General features: G+C 32.6%; 1 protein-coding gene across 7 annotated transcripts in view; it reads left to right on the top strand.

Annotated features, from left to right (window-relative positions):
* The window catches only part of LOC118200191 (trace amine-associated receptor 1-like), a 138064-nt gene that overhangs the window by 90626 nt on the left and 25521 nt on the right, over positions 1–21917 (top strand). For all 7 annotated transcript variants that reach the window (XM_085822573.1, XM_085822575.1, XM_085822576.1 and 4 more), the window contains 2 exons: positions 13476–13584; positions 19151–19483. In XM_085822573.1, the coding sequence (XP_085678699.1) occupies positions 13476–13584; positions 19151–19483 (442 nt within the window). The remainder of the gene's footprint in view (positions 1–13475; positions 13585–19150; positions 19484–21917) is intronic.

Here is a 21917-nt window from a genome sequence, read left to right as displayed (position 1 = left end):
AAATTGTACATTTTTTGCTTTAAAAATGATTGAATTATGTTGTTTTTATCTTCCGGTTAAGGATTTTATGCCTTTAGTAAATCTGTGTGCAATATTTTTAGAATTATCAGCAATTTTAAAGTTGTTTAATTGCCGCTAAGCCTGTTTTTAATGGCGGCCATTGATGTTTACATTTGAAACAGGAGACTAGTGGATTTGTTGCCAGTCTAGAGAAACTTAGCTTCGTAATAACAAAGATAACGCATTCATTTATTATTGCCAATTAAATCATGCTTAATTCTTTCTGGAATTTTTTCGAGGAAATAAGTGTTTGAGATTTACTTCGTAATTTTTAATATAGATATTTTGAGTTTTTATGTATTTTTACCTTCTCGCGAAGTGAGAACTGAATTAATTAAATGAGAAATACTCAATCGTCTGTGAAAAACTGTTTCTTTTTTGTTTTGTTTGCTTAATTTCTTTTATACATCATTCTAGCTTTATTATAGTATTTGAATAGAACATGTGGCAACGATTAGATAATTCTATTCTTTAAATGATATAAATTTTGTGCGTTATGAGTTATAATATGAACGAAATATATAAATATATACGTTAACTGTTATATAATTATTGGATTATATAACAGTTAACTTAGTTTCCGTTATATAATTATTATATAAGTTAATTGTTATATAATTATTAATGCTGTTAAGTGAGTCTAGCGCCAGAGTGTCGCTATGGTAAACAAATACTAGAGTGAATTTTAAAGAATGCATTTATTCTATTGTGGTTTATGCGCTGTCGGAGAAGTAGGTTTAATTCAATCCAATAAGTTTAAATGAAATGCAAGAAAAAATGCGTATAATTTAATATTCCAATTTTATATTCCAATACAAGGAAGTCATGTGGTGTACACATCAGATTTTTTTAAATATTTGTGAGAGTAAATTTTTACCTTCACCGTGTTATCGTCTGCTACTTTACTTTAACTGCATTTATATTGAATCGTCTAAAACTGATAAAGTTCGTTTGATGTAGCAAGCAGGACGTTAACAGTTTGGGGGGGGGCGCATATCTCAGCTTTAAAAATTATATATATAAGAATAAATTTTTACATTAATTCTCTTTGAAAGAATGATTTAAGTAGCTAATTTTCTCTCGTGTTATAGATTGTATAAAAAACATGATCTTTAATATGATTTAGATTATTTGCAGCCGATATAATAATCGGGTTACTCTGTGGTACAGATTAAACACTGTTGGACTGTTTTATTTCTTTGTCATTTAGCAAAAATTTTTTTAATTAAAATATTTATTAATTAAATTAAAATATTTGCTTTAAACTTTATTTATAGTTAAAATGCCTTGAAAATGAAAAGTTATCTTCAACCGAAACGCAGTTGATGTAATTGATATTTTTAAAAAATTGGCAAGAACGCAAAATTTATGGAAGTGTAACAATCGAAAAATCTTAATTTTCTCGTGGTGAGCACTGAAAATAAATGTAGAAGGAAGAATAAAATGAGGGAGAAAAGTAAGCAAAAATTTGAAGGGGAATTTGACTGTCAGAAATACCAAGGTGTTTCGAAAAGTTGGATGCTTTTCAATATACTTTCAGAATACTTCAAGGAATTTGGATGTTCAAAGAGAAAACACTTGGACGTGTACACTAGCTAATACCATCAACTGAGCTTGTGCTAATGGAAAAGACAAAAACGATAGCGTAGCAGATTAAAGTGATAACATACCAAATGAGATTTTGTAATTTAATTTAATATTTAAAGTGTAATTTTATATATTAAATTTAAATATGAAAAGAATTTTTTAATTTAATATTTAAAGTGTAATTTTATATATTAAATTTAAATATGAAAAGAATTTTTAACGAAAATATATTCTTCGAAAAGTACTTATTCTGATCTTAAATGCGCTTATTTTAATGCTATTAAAATATAAATGTAGTAAAAATTCTTAATTTATAATAATACTTGATAATTTTTTTAAATACCTGAAATAATTTTTCTGTTGGTACGAAGCAGTATCCCTTAGACAGTCCTTCAAGAAAACATGCATTTTTTAGGTAGAAATTCCCGTGTACTTTACTATAATCGATTAAACATACAAATGCATTTTGCTCATCATTTATATAACTAAAAACAAAACTATTTTCAACCAATACTGTGTATGGTCTTTGATTTATCTTCTAAATTATGCGCTTATAATAAGTGTACTTTATTATGCACCACTTATAAGCGTATAATAAATTGAGTTCTTTAGAAATAATATTGACTTTACGATAATACTATTTTAATACATTTCAATTATGCTTTTTTATTTTTTGAAAGGAAAATTATTTATATAGTGAAATATATATTTTAGCTTTTAAAATTAAAATATTTTTGTATGCTTAAACGTATATCCAAAATGAATTCAGACAGTGCTTAAATAGATTCCACGTTTTCTTTTTGTCATTAAATTTCAGTAAAATTATGTCAGTATATTTTGTTTTTAGCTAGCAGTTTATATAGTTGACCAAGTGATCAAATTTAAGATACATGATCTAACAAATAGCAGAAATGTAAAAGACTGAGAACTTAGAGTTATTTAGTGTAGTGCTTCTCAAGTTTTTTTACTTCGCGATCTGCATACATATACTAAACCCATGCCAAATGCGGGCGGGGGTGGGGTATGTAACTAATGCCTTGAGCTTACGGCAAGATCACATTCCAGAAAGTTTAAAAATGAGTTAGATATCATTCAGATTAAAAAAATTATTACTAAAATTAATTTTAAGATTAAATTAAAAAAAGTCTAAATACTGTTGTAATTAAAAGGGAAAAAAAGAAACAAATACTAATTGAAAGGATTTTTGATATTGTCGTTTTTACTTCTGATATACAACTACAAAAGAGAGTTTTAACCAACATATTACATATTAACATTTGCTTGGTTTGAAAAAATATGATGTACACTAGTACATCGTCGCACAAAGGCGGAAATATGAAGATGAAAATTCAAGATAATAAAGTACATTAAAAGTAATACACTAAGTTAAAATAATAGTAATACATTAAAATACATTAAGTTAAAATAGTAATACATTAAAATACACTAAGTTAAAATGATAACACAAATTTGTAAGTCCTTTTTTGCTCTGCCTATGTATTAAACAAAGTTCATTCTTTGCAAGAAGGATTTTTGATACTGCTTACTAAATAATAAATATGCGAAACAATGCTTTAAGAAAAGATTGTGGTTTTTGCTAGGGATAATAACAGATGCAAATCTTTAAAAGTTTCGCAGTAACGAGAGGAAACATTTTCGATGCTTCTCATTAAGCATTTGCTCTTTTCATCATTCGGATCAAGCTCCATTGCAAAATCAGAAAGTTCGTGTGATTTTTTTTAACTTCTTGTCAGCTAAAGGAGCTGTAACGTTTTCATCAATATCACATTACTTTCACTGTCGACTGGTGTTATAAGATTATCTATACTTCATTTGTCATTTCTCGAAAATTATCTGACTTCTTCTCCAATATCTGAAAATCCTTCGTCGCCAATTGCTTTTGCACGCTTTCTTTGCACTATTTTCAGTCGATGAAGATCTTTTAAAATTGTTGAAAACTTTTAGTCAGAGCTGATGGCAGCAAAATGCTGGTAAATGAACGTTCACCTTCGTGTGAATAACATTTCATTGTTGACAAATTAAGTGGCAACAATTAAGATTATACATATATGCGAAACTGCGTTCGGAATATCTGCGCTCGGTCAAAGTTTACTGTTCGTGAATGGTTTCAGCAGATTCTTAGGAATAAATTTCTTTGCTGAAAGTTTAGACTTTAATGAACTTTCTCATTATAAACAGCGACACTCTCAATAAATATAATTCTCATTTTAGCGCAAAGGGGCTTAAACCCAAAGGGCTATTAGTCTTAAAATGGCATTTTGCGTCGTTTCACTTTCTGCGTTGATTCACTTTGGTTGGGTGAAAAACTACTATCATTAAGATTATCACTAAGATTTCTGCGTTTATGAATGCATGAATGTTTCTCTCATTCTGAAAGAAACAACCTAGAGCCATCAAATTTTGAATAGTCCTCCAACCGAACATGAGCACTTGGAAGTCCGAATTTTGAACTTCTTTCATGATCTGTTTCAAATTTTGTAAAACTTTAACTAATTTTTGATTTATAAACTCAACGATTTCAAAGCGAGCAATGGCAACACTGCACGAAAGAAAAAAAAAACTTTTTTATCGCAAGTACGCGAGACTGCGTATAGGAAATTCTAAAGATATGCTGTTTTTAAATATTTTGTTACGTTGCTGTTGAATTGAATGTTATGTGGTTAAGTGCGAAGAATATGATATTTAATAAATAAAGGCAACAAACAAAACGTTGAAAAAATGCTCTTTTTATTTATAATTTCTTATCTAGTAATATTATTAATGTAAGTAGCAGTCACAAAAGTGGCTTATAATCTTAATGATAGTAGATTTTTTACTTTTGTAATAATAACTTTTACTTATATTTTTCATTATTTTATTATTTATTTATTATTTAGTTTGTTATTTTATTAGTTTAATTTTTATTTCTGTAACATTATTTGATTTTATTAAATAATTTCTCCAAATTGTTCAGTTTTCTCAGCATTTGCAAAATAGTTTCTCAGAATTGTAAAATCTTCTCATTATCTCAGACCCTATGTCAAAAGTATCCACTAACGACTCTGCTCATCAACTTTGTATTACTCTTAGTAAAATATTCTCTAACAGTGCTTTAATTTGTCAAAACTTTTACGATGTCAAAATCCCTTATAACATCTATGTTATATCTGTAACAAAATTTTACACTTCACAGAAAAATCTCTGTAAAATGTAACATTCTTGGCAAAAGTGTAAAAAAATTCTTTATTACATTTATATCACCACTATATCAAAATTTTGTATCCAAAGAAAAAAAAAATTAAATAAAAACAGCTAAATGAGCAGAAAAAGATGAAAGTCTTTCAGACGGAACAGCTGCTCATTCTGTGGTTTCCTGTATAGTGTCGATGCGTAACACATATGTGCATGTGTTACGCATCGACACTATCACAACTATATGCATTATCATAACTATATGTATATAGTTGTGATTTACTACTACCCATACACATAAAATGCTCGGAAAGAAAGGAGGTTACTATTAATATGATAATGAAATAATAATAAAAACTATGTAATTATGATTTTTAATTATAAATAAAGCCAAATTATAAATTGATATTAGTTATAATTTATAATAATTAGAATAAGTTACAGATAATAACAAATTATAATTATGTAATAAATAGAATATTACTACAAAACGTTTCGCGACTCAGCAAAAATTATCTGCCGACACAAAATATACTTAAGCACCAATATTATGGGTTTTTCTTAATTTTCATATATTTTATAAGTTTACTCATGAAAATACTTAAAGTTTAAACTACAGAAATAGTTTAAACTACAGAAAATTTAGTTTTCATTATGTAATATTTTTCAAATTTTATGTATGAGATATTTAATAATTTACTTCAAAAATGATAATTGGATTTTAAAAATTTAACAATTTTATTCATTTTATAATTAGAAATTTATGTTACTTCATTAATGCTTTAAGTGAAAATAATAATGAAAATTATGAAATTCATTTAATGCAAAAATAACAAAACTGTTGAGGATAGTATCTGCAAAAATGAACCATTTTTATTTTGGCAAAATCTAGCCTACAATAAATTAAGAGAAGAAACACAGTTTTTAGGTGATGTAGCTAGAGCTTTCAATAACTAAACTCATTTGAGTTGGTGAGAAGCATTTTTGATCTTAACGTTAATATATCGCATTTGTTGTACTACCAATTTAAATATAACTACTGTACTATGCACCGGAGCTTAAATGATCCTGTTTTAAAAATCGAGGCTTACTTTTACTGTCTAGTTTTCGAAATTTTAAAACATCGGATGTATAAGTCGAATGTGAAAAACACGCATCCGACATTACCATACTCACGCAAGCAGCGAGCGATAGCAACCGAGTTACGGCCTATTTACTGAGAATGGGGTTTCAACGTCAGAGGAAGATTAAATATGATGAAATTTCAAATAAAATGTATTTTTCGTTTCTTATCTAAAGCGCATTTTTTTGTTTGATTTCTAAAATAAAGTTTATTTATTTATTTATTTTTTATATATGATAATATTGTAGAGACATTAAGTTATTTTTTGGAAGCAGGAGTCTTGAAAAATAACCACCGCCTTCGCCGGAAATCGAACCATGGACTTCTGGAATACGCGCCCAGCGTGCAGACCACTACACCCCGAAGGCATGCTAGGAAGGCGGGAGAAATACCTTATAATATTATATTCAGTTTGTTTCATAAAATAAGATTTTTTTTTATAAAAATACACTATCTTTTAGCCTAACAATTTGTTTTCACGAAATTGCATTGATAGTTATAATAAGAATAACATTTACTTACATAATCTAGGTGTTCATATGTAAAATCATACAAAAAGTCTTGTATTTACGTCTTGCATCATACAAAGTCATACAAAAAGGTCTTGTGCTTAAGGTTTGATTGGTTGGTTTCGTTTGGTTTATTTAATTACGGAAAATCATTCGAGGGCTATCTGTTTAAGGGGAAGAATATTCACGTGGAAGACTTTCTAAGGAAAACTGCCTGGTATATACATTACATACGGGGAAAACGCCCGTGCAGCCAGAACTCTTTCGTCATGATTCGAACCTGAAAGAACTACCAGTGCTCAGCGATTTTACCGCTCGGCCGCTGGTGGGCTGGTGCTTAAGTCTTGTGTTTTTTAATGAGCGTATAAATTCATGTTCGATTTTTAAGGTTTATAGATCGACTTGGGCTCCAGTAAATGGCGGTAATTAGTTTTCGTGTCAACTAACTCAACTCTGCTTCGCACAATTTGTAAAAATGTTAAGAATTTAAATATTTATCTCGCTTTCTAACACTAACATTCTCCGTCTGAAATCCACTTAACTGTTCAGCTTTTCAGGAAAACGTTTCTTTCTGAAAGCCTGCTTTGAAGAAAATTTTCAAGAAAGATAAATTATTTGATTTTAACGTTTTGGATATGAGTGTTGATTTGCAAAGACACCGATAACTTTCCTTCAATGATCTGTGAAGCGAAAATCATCAGGGACGCAATTTACGCAACGCACGCTTTACTACGTTCTAGTTTCCGGAGCGGTATGTGTATGTTGTAAAGGCAAGATAAACAGAATGTCGAACAAGAAAGTATGAACTGAAATTTCCTGCAAGCGTTACACCAGTTGCGACCCGAATGGGTTGGTTAATTTCCACAATGAAAAAGAAAGAGGAAACGTTTCGTGCACTGGATGACGGGAAGGCCGGAACATATTTCGAACGAGCAACAAAGCGTCCGGCATGCAAATCCTGCCAAGCGCGACTGTCGTACATTTTAGTTGTTATGTATAAGAATGCAATTTTTCGATGGTAACTCGCTCCAGAGATTCGAATTTCTCCTTAGAAAAGAGTGGTATAATCAGTTCGACTACGAATTTGCTGCTAAAATATTTAGAAAAATGAAACAGTAAAAATAAATAAATAATAAATTAAAAAGAACTTCATATACTTTCGTATAAAAGTAAATCTTTAACATATTCCTGATATAATGGAAGTGACGTTATGGACGAAAAGCGTACTTTACTGGGTGTTGACGTCATGTATTCTTTAACAAAATTCATTAAAAAGAAAACTCAGGTACACACAAACATTCTAGTTTCGGTGTCATCATCACATTTCAGAATTTTATATATGTCATTAGTGCCTTTTCCAGAACTGGAAATTTTATCTTAAGATAAGATTTATCTCAAAAGGAAATTTCTAGGTAGAAATGCCAGCCTTTCTTTTTCGTAACTTTAACGGTGCCATTGCAGGGATTGTTATTTTGTCTAATCACGAGAAATCTAGGTTTCATCATTTTAATGATATTGAGAAAAAAATTGCTCTACATCTCTTTTGCAAAACATACCATGCCATCTCTTATCTTTTGTGCACATCAAGCAGTATTTTCGAAACTCACCCCTTGGGCACAAGCGATGATTTCTTCAATATTTCAGTAGTAATTCTGTGCATAGTAATTAGCGAATTCCGAGAAATTCCATATAAAAACACTGATCTAATATTAGCGATTATTAATATATCATTTATTCATTTAATTATAACACATGCAAATTTTAGAATTAATTCCTTCAGAAAGAAGTATTTCTTATAAAGAAATTAAAGTGAACTGTTTTTCAAGTCTAAAAAATTTCTTAATTAACAAATCACTATTTGTTCAATGCCTAACAGATCTTATTGATGCAAAACACTATTTATCTTAAAGCAATTAAAACGTAAGGCTTTAAATTGTAAATTCTTAAATTAACTATAAAGTTAAAAGATTTAGTAACATCATCCGCAATCAACTTGCGTAAAACAATAAACGAAAGTTCAAATTCGACGAAGAAATCAAAACATAAAGCGCAGAATCGTCACATTTAGATAACACTTATCTTCGAAAACAAAAAAGTGGCATCATTTGAGATGTAAAAAATTCTCTAGCATCCACGAAATGTTATTGAGCTTTATGATGTATCTTAAATTACAAGATTATATGAACATGAACCGATACAGAGAACACGAAAAACAAAGAAAGAGTTATCTGTTTAAAGATAAGCCTTTAGGGGAGGTCGGACATTATTTTCGACTGCGCCATTACGTTTTCGTTTCTTCTTTTTTTTTAATCCATTGTTTATATACCAAAAAAAAAAAAAAAAAAAAAAAAAAAAAAAGTGAGATAAGAAAACAATTCTCAATACATCGGGAACACTTTTACAAAACTTATTTCTAAACTGGGATTGCCGCTGTGCAGCAAAAAATTTCCTATATTCGTTGCTGAATGAATGTGAAACCGAATTAAACTTCTACATTGCAGAATAAAATGGGATACAGTGGATCTAGAGCAGCGGTCCCCAAACTTACAATGCACGTGAACCCTTTCTTAAAACAAAAAACTGGCCATCAACGCCTAAGTGACTCTATATAAGTGTGAAATAGAAAAATGGTAAACTTAACTTTGGTGTCTTGATGACGTATGGTGACGTATAAATAAAATATTTTGATACTTAAAGTAGTATTTATTGAACTTATAAGGTATTTCTCCCACCTTCTTAGCAGCCCTTCTTAGTGCAGTGGTCAGTACGCTGGGCGCGTATTCCAGAGGCCCGTTCCCGGCGAGGGATTTTTTATCTCTCCTGCTTCCAATTAACCTAATGTCTCTACAGTGGCGCCCTAACTAAAAGGTCGTGAATGATCATTCTTCGCCACCAGGATTTGGCAAATGAGTCGCTTAATCCCCAGTCGCTCTTTAAAAGGAGTAGTATATAAGGTATTTCTCCCGCCTTCTTGGCATGCCTCCATAGTGTAGTGGTCAGCACGCTGGGCGCGTATTCCAGAGGTCCGTGGTTCTGTTTCCGGTGAAGACGTTGATCATTTTTCAGTATTCCTGCTTCAAAAAATATCCTAATGTCTCTACAAAGTTATAACTTTTGTTTTAAAGCACAAAAACATATTTTCTCCCTAATGATATGAGTGAACCTGCCATGATGATATGAAATTATCTATGTTCGGCTTTATGTTTGTGAGTAACATTCGTAAGTCTCTATAAGTCCTAACATTCGATTTATGTTTTTCGTGATGAGGCCTATAACTACACTAAATCCATGTTCTACTAAATAGGAAGTTACAGGAAAGCAATCAGCAACTTTTTTACAATATGGAAAACTAGTATCTATTTCTAAAATTTCTCCTGTATTAGTATGGATTCATAATGTGAGTATACTTGTCAAAGGGTCTAATAGCCAATCGGAAATAGCCAAGTGAACAAATCAATAAGTTTAAATTAAATGCAGGAAAACATGCGTATAATATAATATTCGTGCAAGGGAGTTATGTGTTGTACACATCAAGATTTGTTTAAACATATTTGCATTATTTTCTTATTTAAAAGTGTTTTAATTTATTTTATTTTATTTTAATTTTTTTTTTTAGTCCCAACCATTTTTAATAGTCTATAATCTGAAATTTTCAAAACGGAAAACTATTTTTTTCCCACCTATTTTGCACTTTTGTTTTAGATCACTTATATTTATAGGTCCTATATATACCCTTTTAATAATAAATTCATCTGCGTTTAACTAAACAAATCTAATCCCTTAATTAACCGCTAATTTGTTTGAATTTTAAAAACTCTTAATTTTTGTACCTCAGATGATTTAAAAGAAACCATAATTGCAGCCTAATGTATATTTAATAAAAATAACCAATTGTACATATATTTTTGATAGAATAAACTGATTGGGAATGTTGGTTGGTTAAATTATATAAGTTGGCGATATATGGTTCCGTTTCAATTATAAAATTAGCAGCCATTTTATTCCTAAGAGACTCATTTTTATAAGCTTTTATTTAGTTCACTGTGAGTGGAATTTTGTCTTCGATTTTTAATCTATTTCCTGATAAGATATCGAGTTGAGACTTACACAGTATGCACACTGTTTGTTGATAAAAATGCATTGTGGTGAAGTGATTTTTTTAAAATTCTACTTAGATTTTTTTTCATTTAATGTTTAAAGGATTTTTCGCACATAACTTTGTTTAACAAACAAACTAATAATATCAGAAATTTACTGTTTTTACCATCGAATACAGCGAAAAAAATGATTTCAAAAAAAAACTTGTATGAAAATTTTAACTTAATTTCTGAATTTTTTGCCGAATTTTTAAAAATCGCTCGATTTTTTAGAGAGAAAATTTCAGCATCTGAAATGTGTCGGATATAAAATTTCGAAATTTTGTAAAGACAAACTTTTCGCCTTTATTTGAAACAAGAATAATAAAAATATTAATTGAATAATTTTCTATACTTTTAAAAAAATATACTGCAGTCTGAGGCAGAAGTGGAAAAAGACATTTATTTCGAAAAAATTCTTTTCGAGTTTAGCACGCTTAATGATGAAGGTTGCCATCACGGCTCACGAATTGACGATATTCGTTTTCACTTCTTGTGCGAAGTAAAGGAAGTACTGAAATCGCGAAAAATTTCGGGTATCATATTTCAACGAAAATACCCATTTCGACCGCTCTTGAATCCATTTGAGCGATGTTTTTACGTGACATCTGTACGTATGGACATAATAAAAAACTCTTTTTCCCAAAATGGATTGTAATAAGATGGATTCAGAAGTTTTTTTTTTTTTTTTTTTTTTTTTGCGACATCTATACTTACGTACGTATGTATATATCTCGCATAACTCAAAAACGAATAATCTCAGAACGTTGAAATTTTGTGTACGGGACTACTATAATATACAGTTGTATATCTCCCTTTTTGGTTGCAATCGGTCGCACCAGAAGTATATAAATATATGTATATACTCACTCTGTTACCTAGCTCGTTGAGCTCAGTTTTTTTTTATTCTTATATGTTGATAAATTGTTCATTTTTTGTTTTAAAAGCAATTGAATTGTGTTGTTTTTATGTTACAGATAAGGCTTCTATAGCTTTAGTTAATCTGCATGAAATAGCTGTATAATTATCAACAATTTAATTTTCAAAGTTGTTTAAATGTCACTAAGCCCAACGTAGCCGCCATTTGTTTATATTTGAAACTTTAGTAGAAGAGTGAATTAAGTCAATTTCTGCTCCTTCGGTGTCTTTTTGCCGAATACGACCAAATGTAAACTTTCAGTTTTGTGTACCGAAAAATCTGCCTTATTGCCCGTTGACCGAATTGCTTGTTTTGTCGTAAAAGCTATAACTTTAATTGTAAAAATTGTTTTTTTTAATTGCTTTAATTGCATCTGGTGTTTTATGTTTTTCTATATTTTATAATTTTTAATGAAGGTGTTTTGAGTTTTTATGTATTTTTGTCGTGCCGTAAAGTAAGAACTGAATTAACTGAATGAAAAATATAGAAGGTTCATTAAAAGGAAAGCCGAAGACTTGAGTAAACCGTAAAATTAACTTTACTTAAAATTAAAAGATAAAATATAAATGCATGATGATAAAGCCGACGTAACATTTCGGCCGCGAACAAGCAGGACCAGTGAAGTAAAAGTGTAAGTGAGTCTCTCGTTAGACAGACTCGATATTATACCGAAATATTGCGAAGAGCAACGTTGCTGTTTCGTGAATTCAAACCCTAGGGGACATGACGCATAGAATTCTGGACTCTAAAATTCTGGACGCATAGATTCATTGTCCCCTTTGGTCTTGCTCCTTCTGGTACTTCTCTCCTTTTCCTTTACTCCGTTTTCTCTTCAGAGATTCATTGTCCCCTAGGGGACAATGAATATATCAGATACCAAAGTATCTGACAAGTAAGTCTCTTCGGCGAAAAGTTCAAGTCTTTATACTCGCGCTATAACGAGTGCGCACAGGTACAGAGCAGCAAACATGGTTATTGCATGCAAAAGTTTAAATACAAATATTCTTTCGTCGGAATGCAAATACTCCGCCCCAAGTTTAAACGAAATGCAGCAAAAAATGTGTATAATTTAATAGACCGTACAAGGATGCCATGTGGTGTATGTACACAACAGATATTTTCATTTAGTTTCAAGTAAAATGTTCGTTGTAACATTGTTATTACATCTAATTTCCAAAACTGAACATTCAAAGCGTCTTCTTCGTTCTCTGAATGGCGTTCAGTTATTTTTTTATTTCATAATTTTCTTATAAATTATTGCTTGTGTTTTAATAATAACTAAAAATTTCTTCATTGATAACACGTAATTGAGACTAAAAACAGAAAATAAGATACAATTAAAAAAATTTTTTAGACAATAAGCTTTTATTTAAAATGAATATGATAATGTACTAAAATGAGAAAAATAATTTACCATATTGTTTAATGGAAATAATAGATTAAATAAAATATTTTATTACAGTCCTTATGAATTAAATAGTAAAAGATTGGTCGTTTCATTTCATCACTGCAAGTGCATAAGCCAACCACTCGGATTTTATTACCCTGGGAAAGATATTAAAATCTCAAGAATAATAAGTTTTATGTTTCCGAAAATTTCATCGTAATGGAAAAAGCTTCTCATTTTTAAAGTACCATATCACAGGCTTGAATTCGCTTTGGTGTTTATAACACTTAATTCCTTGCTTAGCTTTGATAAAAATTCTTTCCTCCAGCTTCTCCAGAAATGCCGAAACAGTGCTTGGAGCTGCAAGAAATAGAAAGAGGATGTTGATGTTAGCTTTGGGTTAAGCATTATGGTCACTTGAATCTAGTCGCTCCTTTTCGGAACTCGCTGTTTTTTGTACCGATCAGTGTTGGAAAGAAGATTTGTAAGTCACTAAGACTTGTAAATTTAAGATAATTTTAGATCATAAAATCATTAAACACTGTCTTTTTTTCTTTCACAGGGCTATGACGCCGAGGCGAATAAGACTAATGATCTTTGCCTCTTGGTTGTGGGCCGCCCTTTGTGCTACGGGACCTCTCATTGGATGGAACCGCAATGTGTATAAAAAAGTTAGTAAATTTTGTTCTTCCTGTGGTATAGTTGAACTTTTTTCAAATCACTAAAAAAATTAAATTCCAATCATCTGTAATAATAACCGTACGAAATTCCAAAAAAAATTCTTTTGATTATTTTAATCAATATTACCAAATAATAGATGCTAATAAATTAATAACGAACTAGATGTCAGTCTACATAGGTGATTCAAATTAAAACTTAGCGACATTACTTCTCTACAGAATGTGCAATTAAATTCCGAAAGGTTGTTCGATTGATTAATCAGTCGACAGCAGGAATTATCCTTCTGGATCAAAAATTAACCAACATGTAGCATTATGATGCTGCATCATTGAAGATGGAAGAAGCGTCAGCGAAAAAATATCCGCCTAATTGTCGACTCTACTAGAGTATTAATCTGTTATGAGCGTTTCAAGTAATGACGGTATTAAAGAAATGGGAACTCTTGCAGGATGATAGCGCTGTATGGAGATTCGTATGTCCACTTCAGCAAGTGTATAAATGATGTAGGAAGCTTAGAGACATAACTTCTGCACAGAAGCTCATTCCATCAGCAAGAAAAGTCAATTTGTTCACTTTTGAGATGCGAATGGGGTCATTTCGGAGTATTGTATGGAAATGGTAGTAACAGTGATCAATACTTCTTATGCAGACTTGCAAAGAGCAAAGGACAGATTTTTCTGGCACGGGGTAGCCAAAATAAAATTGGCTCCCAAAATTGTTTTCGGAATTTAGTGAAAACATATTCTAAACATTAAAGCGGTAATTAGAAACTGGGAGATATGTAACTGGGTGTGAGATTAGCATGTGTAGACACGCGATTGCAACCAATAATCTGAGTGAGATGTGTGGGCAATGAAAGTGTAATGAACAGTGAAATTGTACGAAATGGGCTGTGTAGCGAATAAAAACACCGACTATACAAAAAGGATTCGAGCGAATGACAGCCTGCAAAAATGTCTGACAAAATTTTCAATGCTGGTTACCTTTGCCAGTAGGAGTAAGAGACCGTCGTGCTAGAATGTTATTAAAAAGATCTCCATCTTTTCCTTATAAATTTTCTGCTGTGCCTGAAGATAAATTTGAATGTGTTCAGTTCTATTAGCTGTTTTTGAGTGAAGTGCATTCAGAACTTTTGGATCTTCTGCTTTTTAATTTTTTCGGATAAGGCCTAGTTCAACCTGTCCGGGTATATGAACTCACAGAACTTGCAACATTATGCATCAACAAATCCTCATCAGTGCATTCAACAGCCGTTTCATAGTCTTAGGGTCGATAGTAAGTTGTACATTCTTTGGTGCGCTGTGTCTGGATTCCGTATAACAGCACAATTCTTTCATCAAACTGTTAATGCTCTCCTGTATCTCCAGAATGAGTTTAATCCATTTGTGGATTCAACCCACAGAAGAAGAATGATTTATCGGTATTTTCAGAAAGCTAGAGCAATAGCATACCTAACACTTTAAACCTTGACGTGAGTTCATAGGGTGTTCGGTGAGGAAAGGACAATCAGAAGGGGATGTAAAATCTTCTGGCTTGATCTCTTTTCTTGTCATTGTTACCGCTGTCGGACAAGTTAAAGGGTCAGGTACACTCAAATAAATTCTACATACTGGAAGAGTTACAGAAGAACAATGAAAAAGCTACTACTGCCATCTCTCAGAGAAAGCTGCTTCGCGTGCCTCACTGTTTGATAAATGTTGCATAATGCTGCATTGATGTAAACAGTAACCATCTCCAACATTTTTTGTAAACAGCAGTTCTCCTGTTCATTAACAACGATAAATATAGTGTCAGAAGTATGCCTGTACACATTTTCCGAGATAGTTTTATTATGTCCACCTTATATATTATTAAGCAAAACAATGCTCGACAGCATACTGCTCGTTTAATGATTGCGACAATCAACTAAATACCTCATAATACCTAATATAATCCAAATACCTCAAGCAAAATCGCCTCCAATGAATTTCGTGTGTTCTAGTGGCTGAAAAATGCGATGAAAGACAAGCGTTTCTAGCTGATGAAGAAGCGAAAACTGCCGTAGACAAGTTGCTACAATCGCAACAAAAAAAGAATTCCTCTCGTACGGTATCCTTGCACTTCCAAAGCAACAAAAAAACACACTGCGGGAAAAAAAAAAAAAAAAAAAAAAAAAAAAAAAAAAAAAAAAAAGAGGGGGGAGGGGACAGTCCTATATTTCCCGTTCTACTGGGCCAATTGAAATTCAAATTTCAATTTCAAATTCAAAATTCGGAATTCACAATTCAACGAAATTCAAATTTCGTTTTTCATGTGTCGAAAGCGCGACTTAGGATATATTAGATTCATATATAGCATTGTTCTAACATAGGTATTTTGACACAAAAATCGGACTTTTTCTGAAATAACATACTTTTTTCCATATTTCGATTCTACGATTAAAATGATGCCTAAATATTAAATTTTGTAAAATTTGGTGCGAAATATAAGGAGAAATTCATAAATTTATCTTGGCATATTTTTTCAGTTTGTCCAAAGAATAATTCATTTGGCGATCTTCTTAATATAGGGCAACCCATTTTCCTTTACCTTCCAATGTGCATGAGCGGAAAAAAAGACACAGCGTTCAGCGTTCCTACTTTCAAATAATGTTAGCAAAGTGTCTAAGCCATATTTGATGTTTTATCGCTTTCAGCAAATATGCCAAATTTCAAAACGCGCCATATATATGAATTCCCGTATTCGGAAATTTTGAATAAAAAATTGTAATTTTTTGAAGGTATTCTTAGAAATACATCTACTTTAAGATGATGGTAAAAATTTTATAGATAATAATTCAAAATTGTTTCGAAAAATTATTTAAAAATACAAGCTTTAAAATAAATCATAAAAAATGGGCGAATTTTATTTGGAATGAACCTAAATTTCGAAATGTGAAGGAAAGAATCAAATAAATTCAATAAGTTTAATAAAAAAAGAGATATTAATAAATATATACCAAACTCAATTAACATTGAGGAGCTAAAATTTTGAGAGCTAATTTTTAAAAACTACTCGTACGATTCTTACAAAACTTGGCAGTTTGGCGTAATTTGAGCGGTAGAATCGAAATATGGAAAAAAAATGGCATATCATTTCAGAAAGAGTTCGATTATGTGTCAAAATACCTATATTAGAACAATGCTATATATAAATCTAATACATATCCTAAGTCTCGCTTTCGAGACATGAAAAACACAAGTTTAATTTCGTCAATCGGTCCAGTAGAACGGGAGATATAGAACTGCCCGACCTTTTTTTTTCTGCGCAGTGTGCGTTTAACTTTGATGTATTTCTTAATTTGACTTAAAATAAAAAATCGTGGTTTTCATTTGAATTAATCTTGTAATTATGTTACGGTCACTGCTCTGGATTTAAAGCTTTTTACTTTTTCTCCGTGCAAATGCGTTAGGTGCGTTTGTTACAGAATACACAATACTGATTTCAAATATGATATTTATTTTTTGCTTTGGCATAAGAGTTTTAATTGACCCTTGTAAAATCTTTGAATTTGCGACTTTTTATACACAGTTTTAACAAACAATCTATTGAGATTTAATTCTTATAAAGTTAAGATAAATAAACCTTCCCTTGCCCCGACATATTTTACTCACTAGGCGGAGTATTTCCTCTTATAACGAGTTTTTTGCTGCTCAGTTATTTTATTTGCTTAAAAATAAAAGTATTTGATGAAACCTAGCTGCAGACCTGTCTCTGCTTTGGAAAAACAGGGATTCCTCTAATGTTTTTGCGTGAAAAAATTAATAAAGGAAATTCAAAATGTCATTCAAGCCTACCATGTTGCAACAAATAGGTTAATTTTAATTTCTAAATTTATACGAAAATTTGGTATTCTTTAATAAGAAAGGCATGAATTCTCTTTCTTGAACAAATTTTAATGACACTTTTCTATCATTTTTTTTTTTTGTAATTTGTATTTAGTAACATCTATAATTTATAAATTTAGTAACACTTGTATTTTTAAGAATAAATATCTTTTAACTAATACAAGGTATTTTCTCCCTCTTTCCAGCGTGCCTTCGTAGTGCAACGGTAGCATACTCGGTGCGTATTCGAGAGATCCAGGTTCGAGTCCTGGAAAGGGCATTGCTTACTTTTCAAGTATCCTGCTTAAAAAAAAATAATAATAATAAAATAATAATAATAATAATAATAATGACTCTACAGTGGGACCCGAAGAAAGAGGTGGTGGACGGTAATTCGTCACCATCAGGATTTGGCGATTCGGTCCTCTTATCCCCCGTCGTCCTTTAAAAAGGGGGGAGTATATAATGTATTTTCTCCCTCCTTTCCGCATGTCTTCGTGGTGTAATTGCAAGCATTCTTGACGCGTACTCAAGAGGTCCAGGGTTCGAGTCCCAGTGAGAGAATTACATATTTTTCCCATCTTCTGCTTCAAAATAACTTAACAACTCTACAATGGCCCCTAAACTAAAAAGACAGTGAATGATAATTTGTCACCACCAGGATTTGGCGACTGGGTCCCCTCATCCCCAGTTGCCCTTTGGAAAGGGGAGTATATAATGTACTTTTTTCCTCCTTCCAGCATGTCTTCGTGGTGTAACAGTAGCACACTCGGCACGTACTCGAAGAGGTCCAGGTTTGAGTTCCGGCGAGGGCATTGATAATTTTTCTCGTCTCCAGTATCAAAAAACCTAATGTCTCTACAGTCTTATTATGACCTGCTTTTCATACTTTGTCTAAAGTGCATTTCTCATTCTATAGAATGCTTAGGTATGGTAAAGTGCATAATAATATAGGTAAAGTATATAATCTGTATATAATATATAAAAGGAAGAGCCTGTCTCTGTGTGTGTGTGTGCGTCTTTCGTTCGTGCTGCGCGTAAGTTGATAGACCCAGGCCTACGAAAACTGGTACGTAGGTGCAAATGGCATGCAGAGCCATTGTTGTTGATATATCACTGTTGCCATTGTTGCTGATATCAGCACTGTTGTCACTCGGAAAAATGAGGGCCGATAATTCTGTGCAGTTTTTAAATTTAATGTTTTTGGATACTGGACGTTTGTCCAGAGAAGGCAAGGGGAAGTGACTAATTTATTTATTAGGATAATTAATAATTGTATTAAGGGATATTGCTTATTTCATTGTGTATTTTTTATATGTAATACATTTTTATCGATTTTTTTATGTTGCTTTTGATAACGTTGTTCTGCAGAGTATAAATCTGTGTGGTTTTTAAATTTAATGATCTCTTTTGTATCCTGTGTCCATTGCTGCTAAGGATAATACTCATAAAACGTGAAACCTGTAAGCTGAAAGGGTCATATTCCTCAAATTATTTAAAATAATAAAAAGAATTATCAATTATTTCACGTCCTTAATTACTTATGCGATGTATTATAAATCCCATTCTATGTCGCTTCTCGACTTAAAAATTTATTTAGATTTATTTAGATCTTTGAAATTTGAACCATGTTTTCTTTTTAACCTGATTGTCACAGTGTAGGTTTTGCATGCAGAAAGGTTTCCTTTTTAAACGCAGTTTTATATTTCAGGGTGCCAGCCAGTGTGGACCGTCCATTCCAAAAGGTCTTCTGGCCCTGTCGCATTCACTACTCATTACAACCAGCAATTACATAGTTCCACTGGTGGTGATGTCCTTTTGCTACTCTAAAATATTTCGAGAAATCCACATACACATGCAGAGAATCAGGAAGACTTCTAATATAGACCTCGAGAATTCGGTGGCTCAACAAAAGAAAGTTGCCACTACACTCTTTCTGGTACTCGCATGCTTTCTACTCTGTTGGACACCTTTTGTCCTTTATTCGAATGCAGCAGCTCTTATTAAAGATAAGAGTAAAATTCCACCCATACTAAATCCACTAGTAAGTATATTATTGAATTTTTTTCCATATATTTAAAAATAAAGAGTAAACTCTCCTAAATGTGTCAACCCATATGTGCTTTTATTACACTTGGTATTGTTACGAATTTGGTATTTAAAAAGCTAACGTTAGTTCAATTATAAATTAAATGGTTTTATTTCTCGCGCAGTGCAGCGCGTGACGAATATTAAAAGAAAGCTAAGCCGGAAAATTGAAAATACAAGAGCGCGTGCATTAAATAAATAAATATCTCTTTTTGATTTCGAGAAAGTACCAGAAAATTCTCGCACGCGATTTAAAAATCTTATAAAAGGAGGAAAACCTCTCAGTTTGTAGTAGTTGCTTAGTTTGTTGTTGTTTAGAAAACTGCTCTTGTTGATTGTAGCGAATTCGCGGATTAGCTTTCTTTAGCTGTTTTGAATTCCGTTCTATTGGACATTTGAGTAGTTAAAAGATAACTACTGTGAGATATTGTAATACTGCATGATAATTTGAGAAGATTTAAGCATTTTTGTTGTGATAATAATAAATTTTTGTTCATTTTTCATCGGACTTGTGCATTCATTTCGTAACGAACCCGTACGCACGCAACAATTTTTGGTGTCAGAAGTGGGATTTGAATGCCAATCACAAGAGCGATGGAAGAGCAGTTAAGACAGTTGATATCAGCCTTTGCTGCATTTAAAGAGGAAATGAAAACGGGGCAGCAGGAAATGAAAGCGGGACAAAAAGAAATGAAAGATGATATGAAATCTGGTCAGGAAAAGATGGAAGAATCCGTTAAAAAGGAAATGGAATCCGTTAAAAAGGAAATGGAAGCCGTTCACGAAACGTTGGAAGCTGGTCAAGTAACTTTTAAAGAAGATATAAAAGCTGTACAAGAAAAGATTGAAGCAGGTCAAGACGAAATGAAAAGAGAAATAACCTGCGTAATAGAAAGTAAATTTGAGGCTATGGAAGACAGAATAAGAGCTGTCGAAAATAAAGTCGGGCAAATTGAAGAAAAGGTTTCTTCTGTCAAAGATGAAATAGAAGATAGAGTGTCGGCTGTGGAGCAACGAATCGAAGGAAGAGTTTCGGCCGCCCAACAACAAATTGAAGAGAGAGTTTCTGCAGTTGCCAAAGAAATGGAAACTTTAAAAAAATTCGTAGCGACGGCAGGAAGCAAGAGTGATGATTTTAAATTCTTACCGATGCCTGCTCGTCCATCTCTGAAGCTATCCACATATGATGGGAAGACATCCTGGCAAGTGTATAAGACCCAGTTTTCTATCGTTGCGGATGCGAATGGATGGGACTCCCAAGCTAAGGCCTGTCATCTCGCCGCTTCTCTGAGAGCAGACGCAGCGGATATCCTGCAGACGCTTCCCGAAAATCAAAGGCTAGATTTCGAAGCTCTGTCCGGCGCCTTGGAGCTGCGCTTCGGCGAGAAATATTTAAAAGACTACAGCAGGCTCCAATTAAAATCCCGTCATCAGAAGCTCACCGAAACACTTCAGGAGCTCGCCATGGATGTTGAAAGGCTGTCACATCACGCCTTTTCGGATTGCCCGACAGAAACAAGGGAAATCCTGTCCCTGCAATATTTCATCGATGGCATCCGGGACCCTGAAATACAGAAAGCACTGCGAATGGCGGATGTTAAAGATCTGAAAAGCGCTTTAGTGTACGCCATGAAATTTGAGGCAGCCCAGCAAGCCACTCGTAGAGACCGCCACCCAATCAGAGCTGCTCATGTCCAGGAACCAAGGGATCAAGTTACTGTTCGTCTAGACGATATAACCAGACAACTCAATGACTTAAGAAGAAATATCAGTGAAAAGAAACCGACCTTAAAATGTTGGAACTGCGGTGCTGAAGGACACATACGACGAAACTGCAGAATACCCCAGGGTACGGATGTTAAGACCGCTCCTAACAAACAGCAGGGAAACTAATTAGTGGCCATCTCGCGGGTCGGAGGTTGCCAGATAATGAAAAGCCCCAGTTTAAAGCGCTTCAGATTTCTGCAGTGAGAGGCGGCACTAATGGACTTTTCATAATAGGACATATTAATGGAGTTCCCTGCAATATGACGATAGATACAGGACCCAACGTTACCATCATCCGAAAAGATTTGGCTCAACAACTGGGAAACAAACTTATCTGGACGCCGCCCTGCTTTACCCTCCAGACTGTGTCCGGTGAGAAGATCAACATCGACGGAAAAGTAAATGTTAACATCACGTTTGGAAGTGCCGCTTACTATCACACGGCATATGTAGCAGAGATCACTGATTCTTGCATACTCGGATTGGACTTTCTAAGGAAATACAATTTTTCCTTGGACTTTAAAAATAATGAATTGCATTCTAGATCTGAGGACATAGAGTCATAACATTTGAAGTTAATGATGAAGAAGTTAAATCTGTCCATAAAATCATAGCACAAGACA

The sequence above is a fragment of the Stegodyphus dumicola genome, chromosome 8 (assembly GCF_044657685.1).
Source record: "Stegodyphus dumicola isolate Sdum_Otavi_A_Nest chromosome 8, ASM4465768v1".
NCBI classification, from domain to species: domain Eukaryota; kingdom Metazoa; phylum Arthropoda; class Arachnida; order Araneae; family Eresidae; genus Stegodyphus; species Stegodyphus dumicola.
This window is presented reverse-complemented; position numbering and strand designations above follow the sequence as displayed.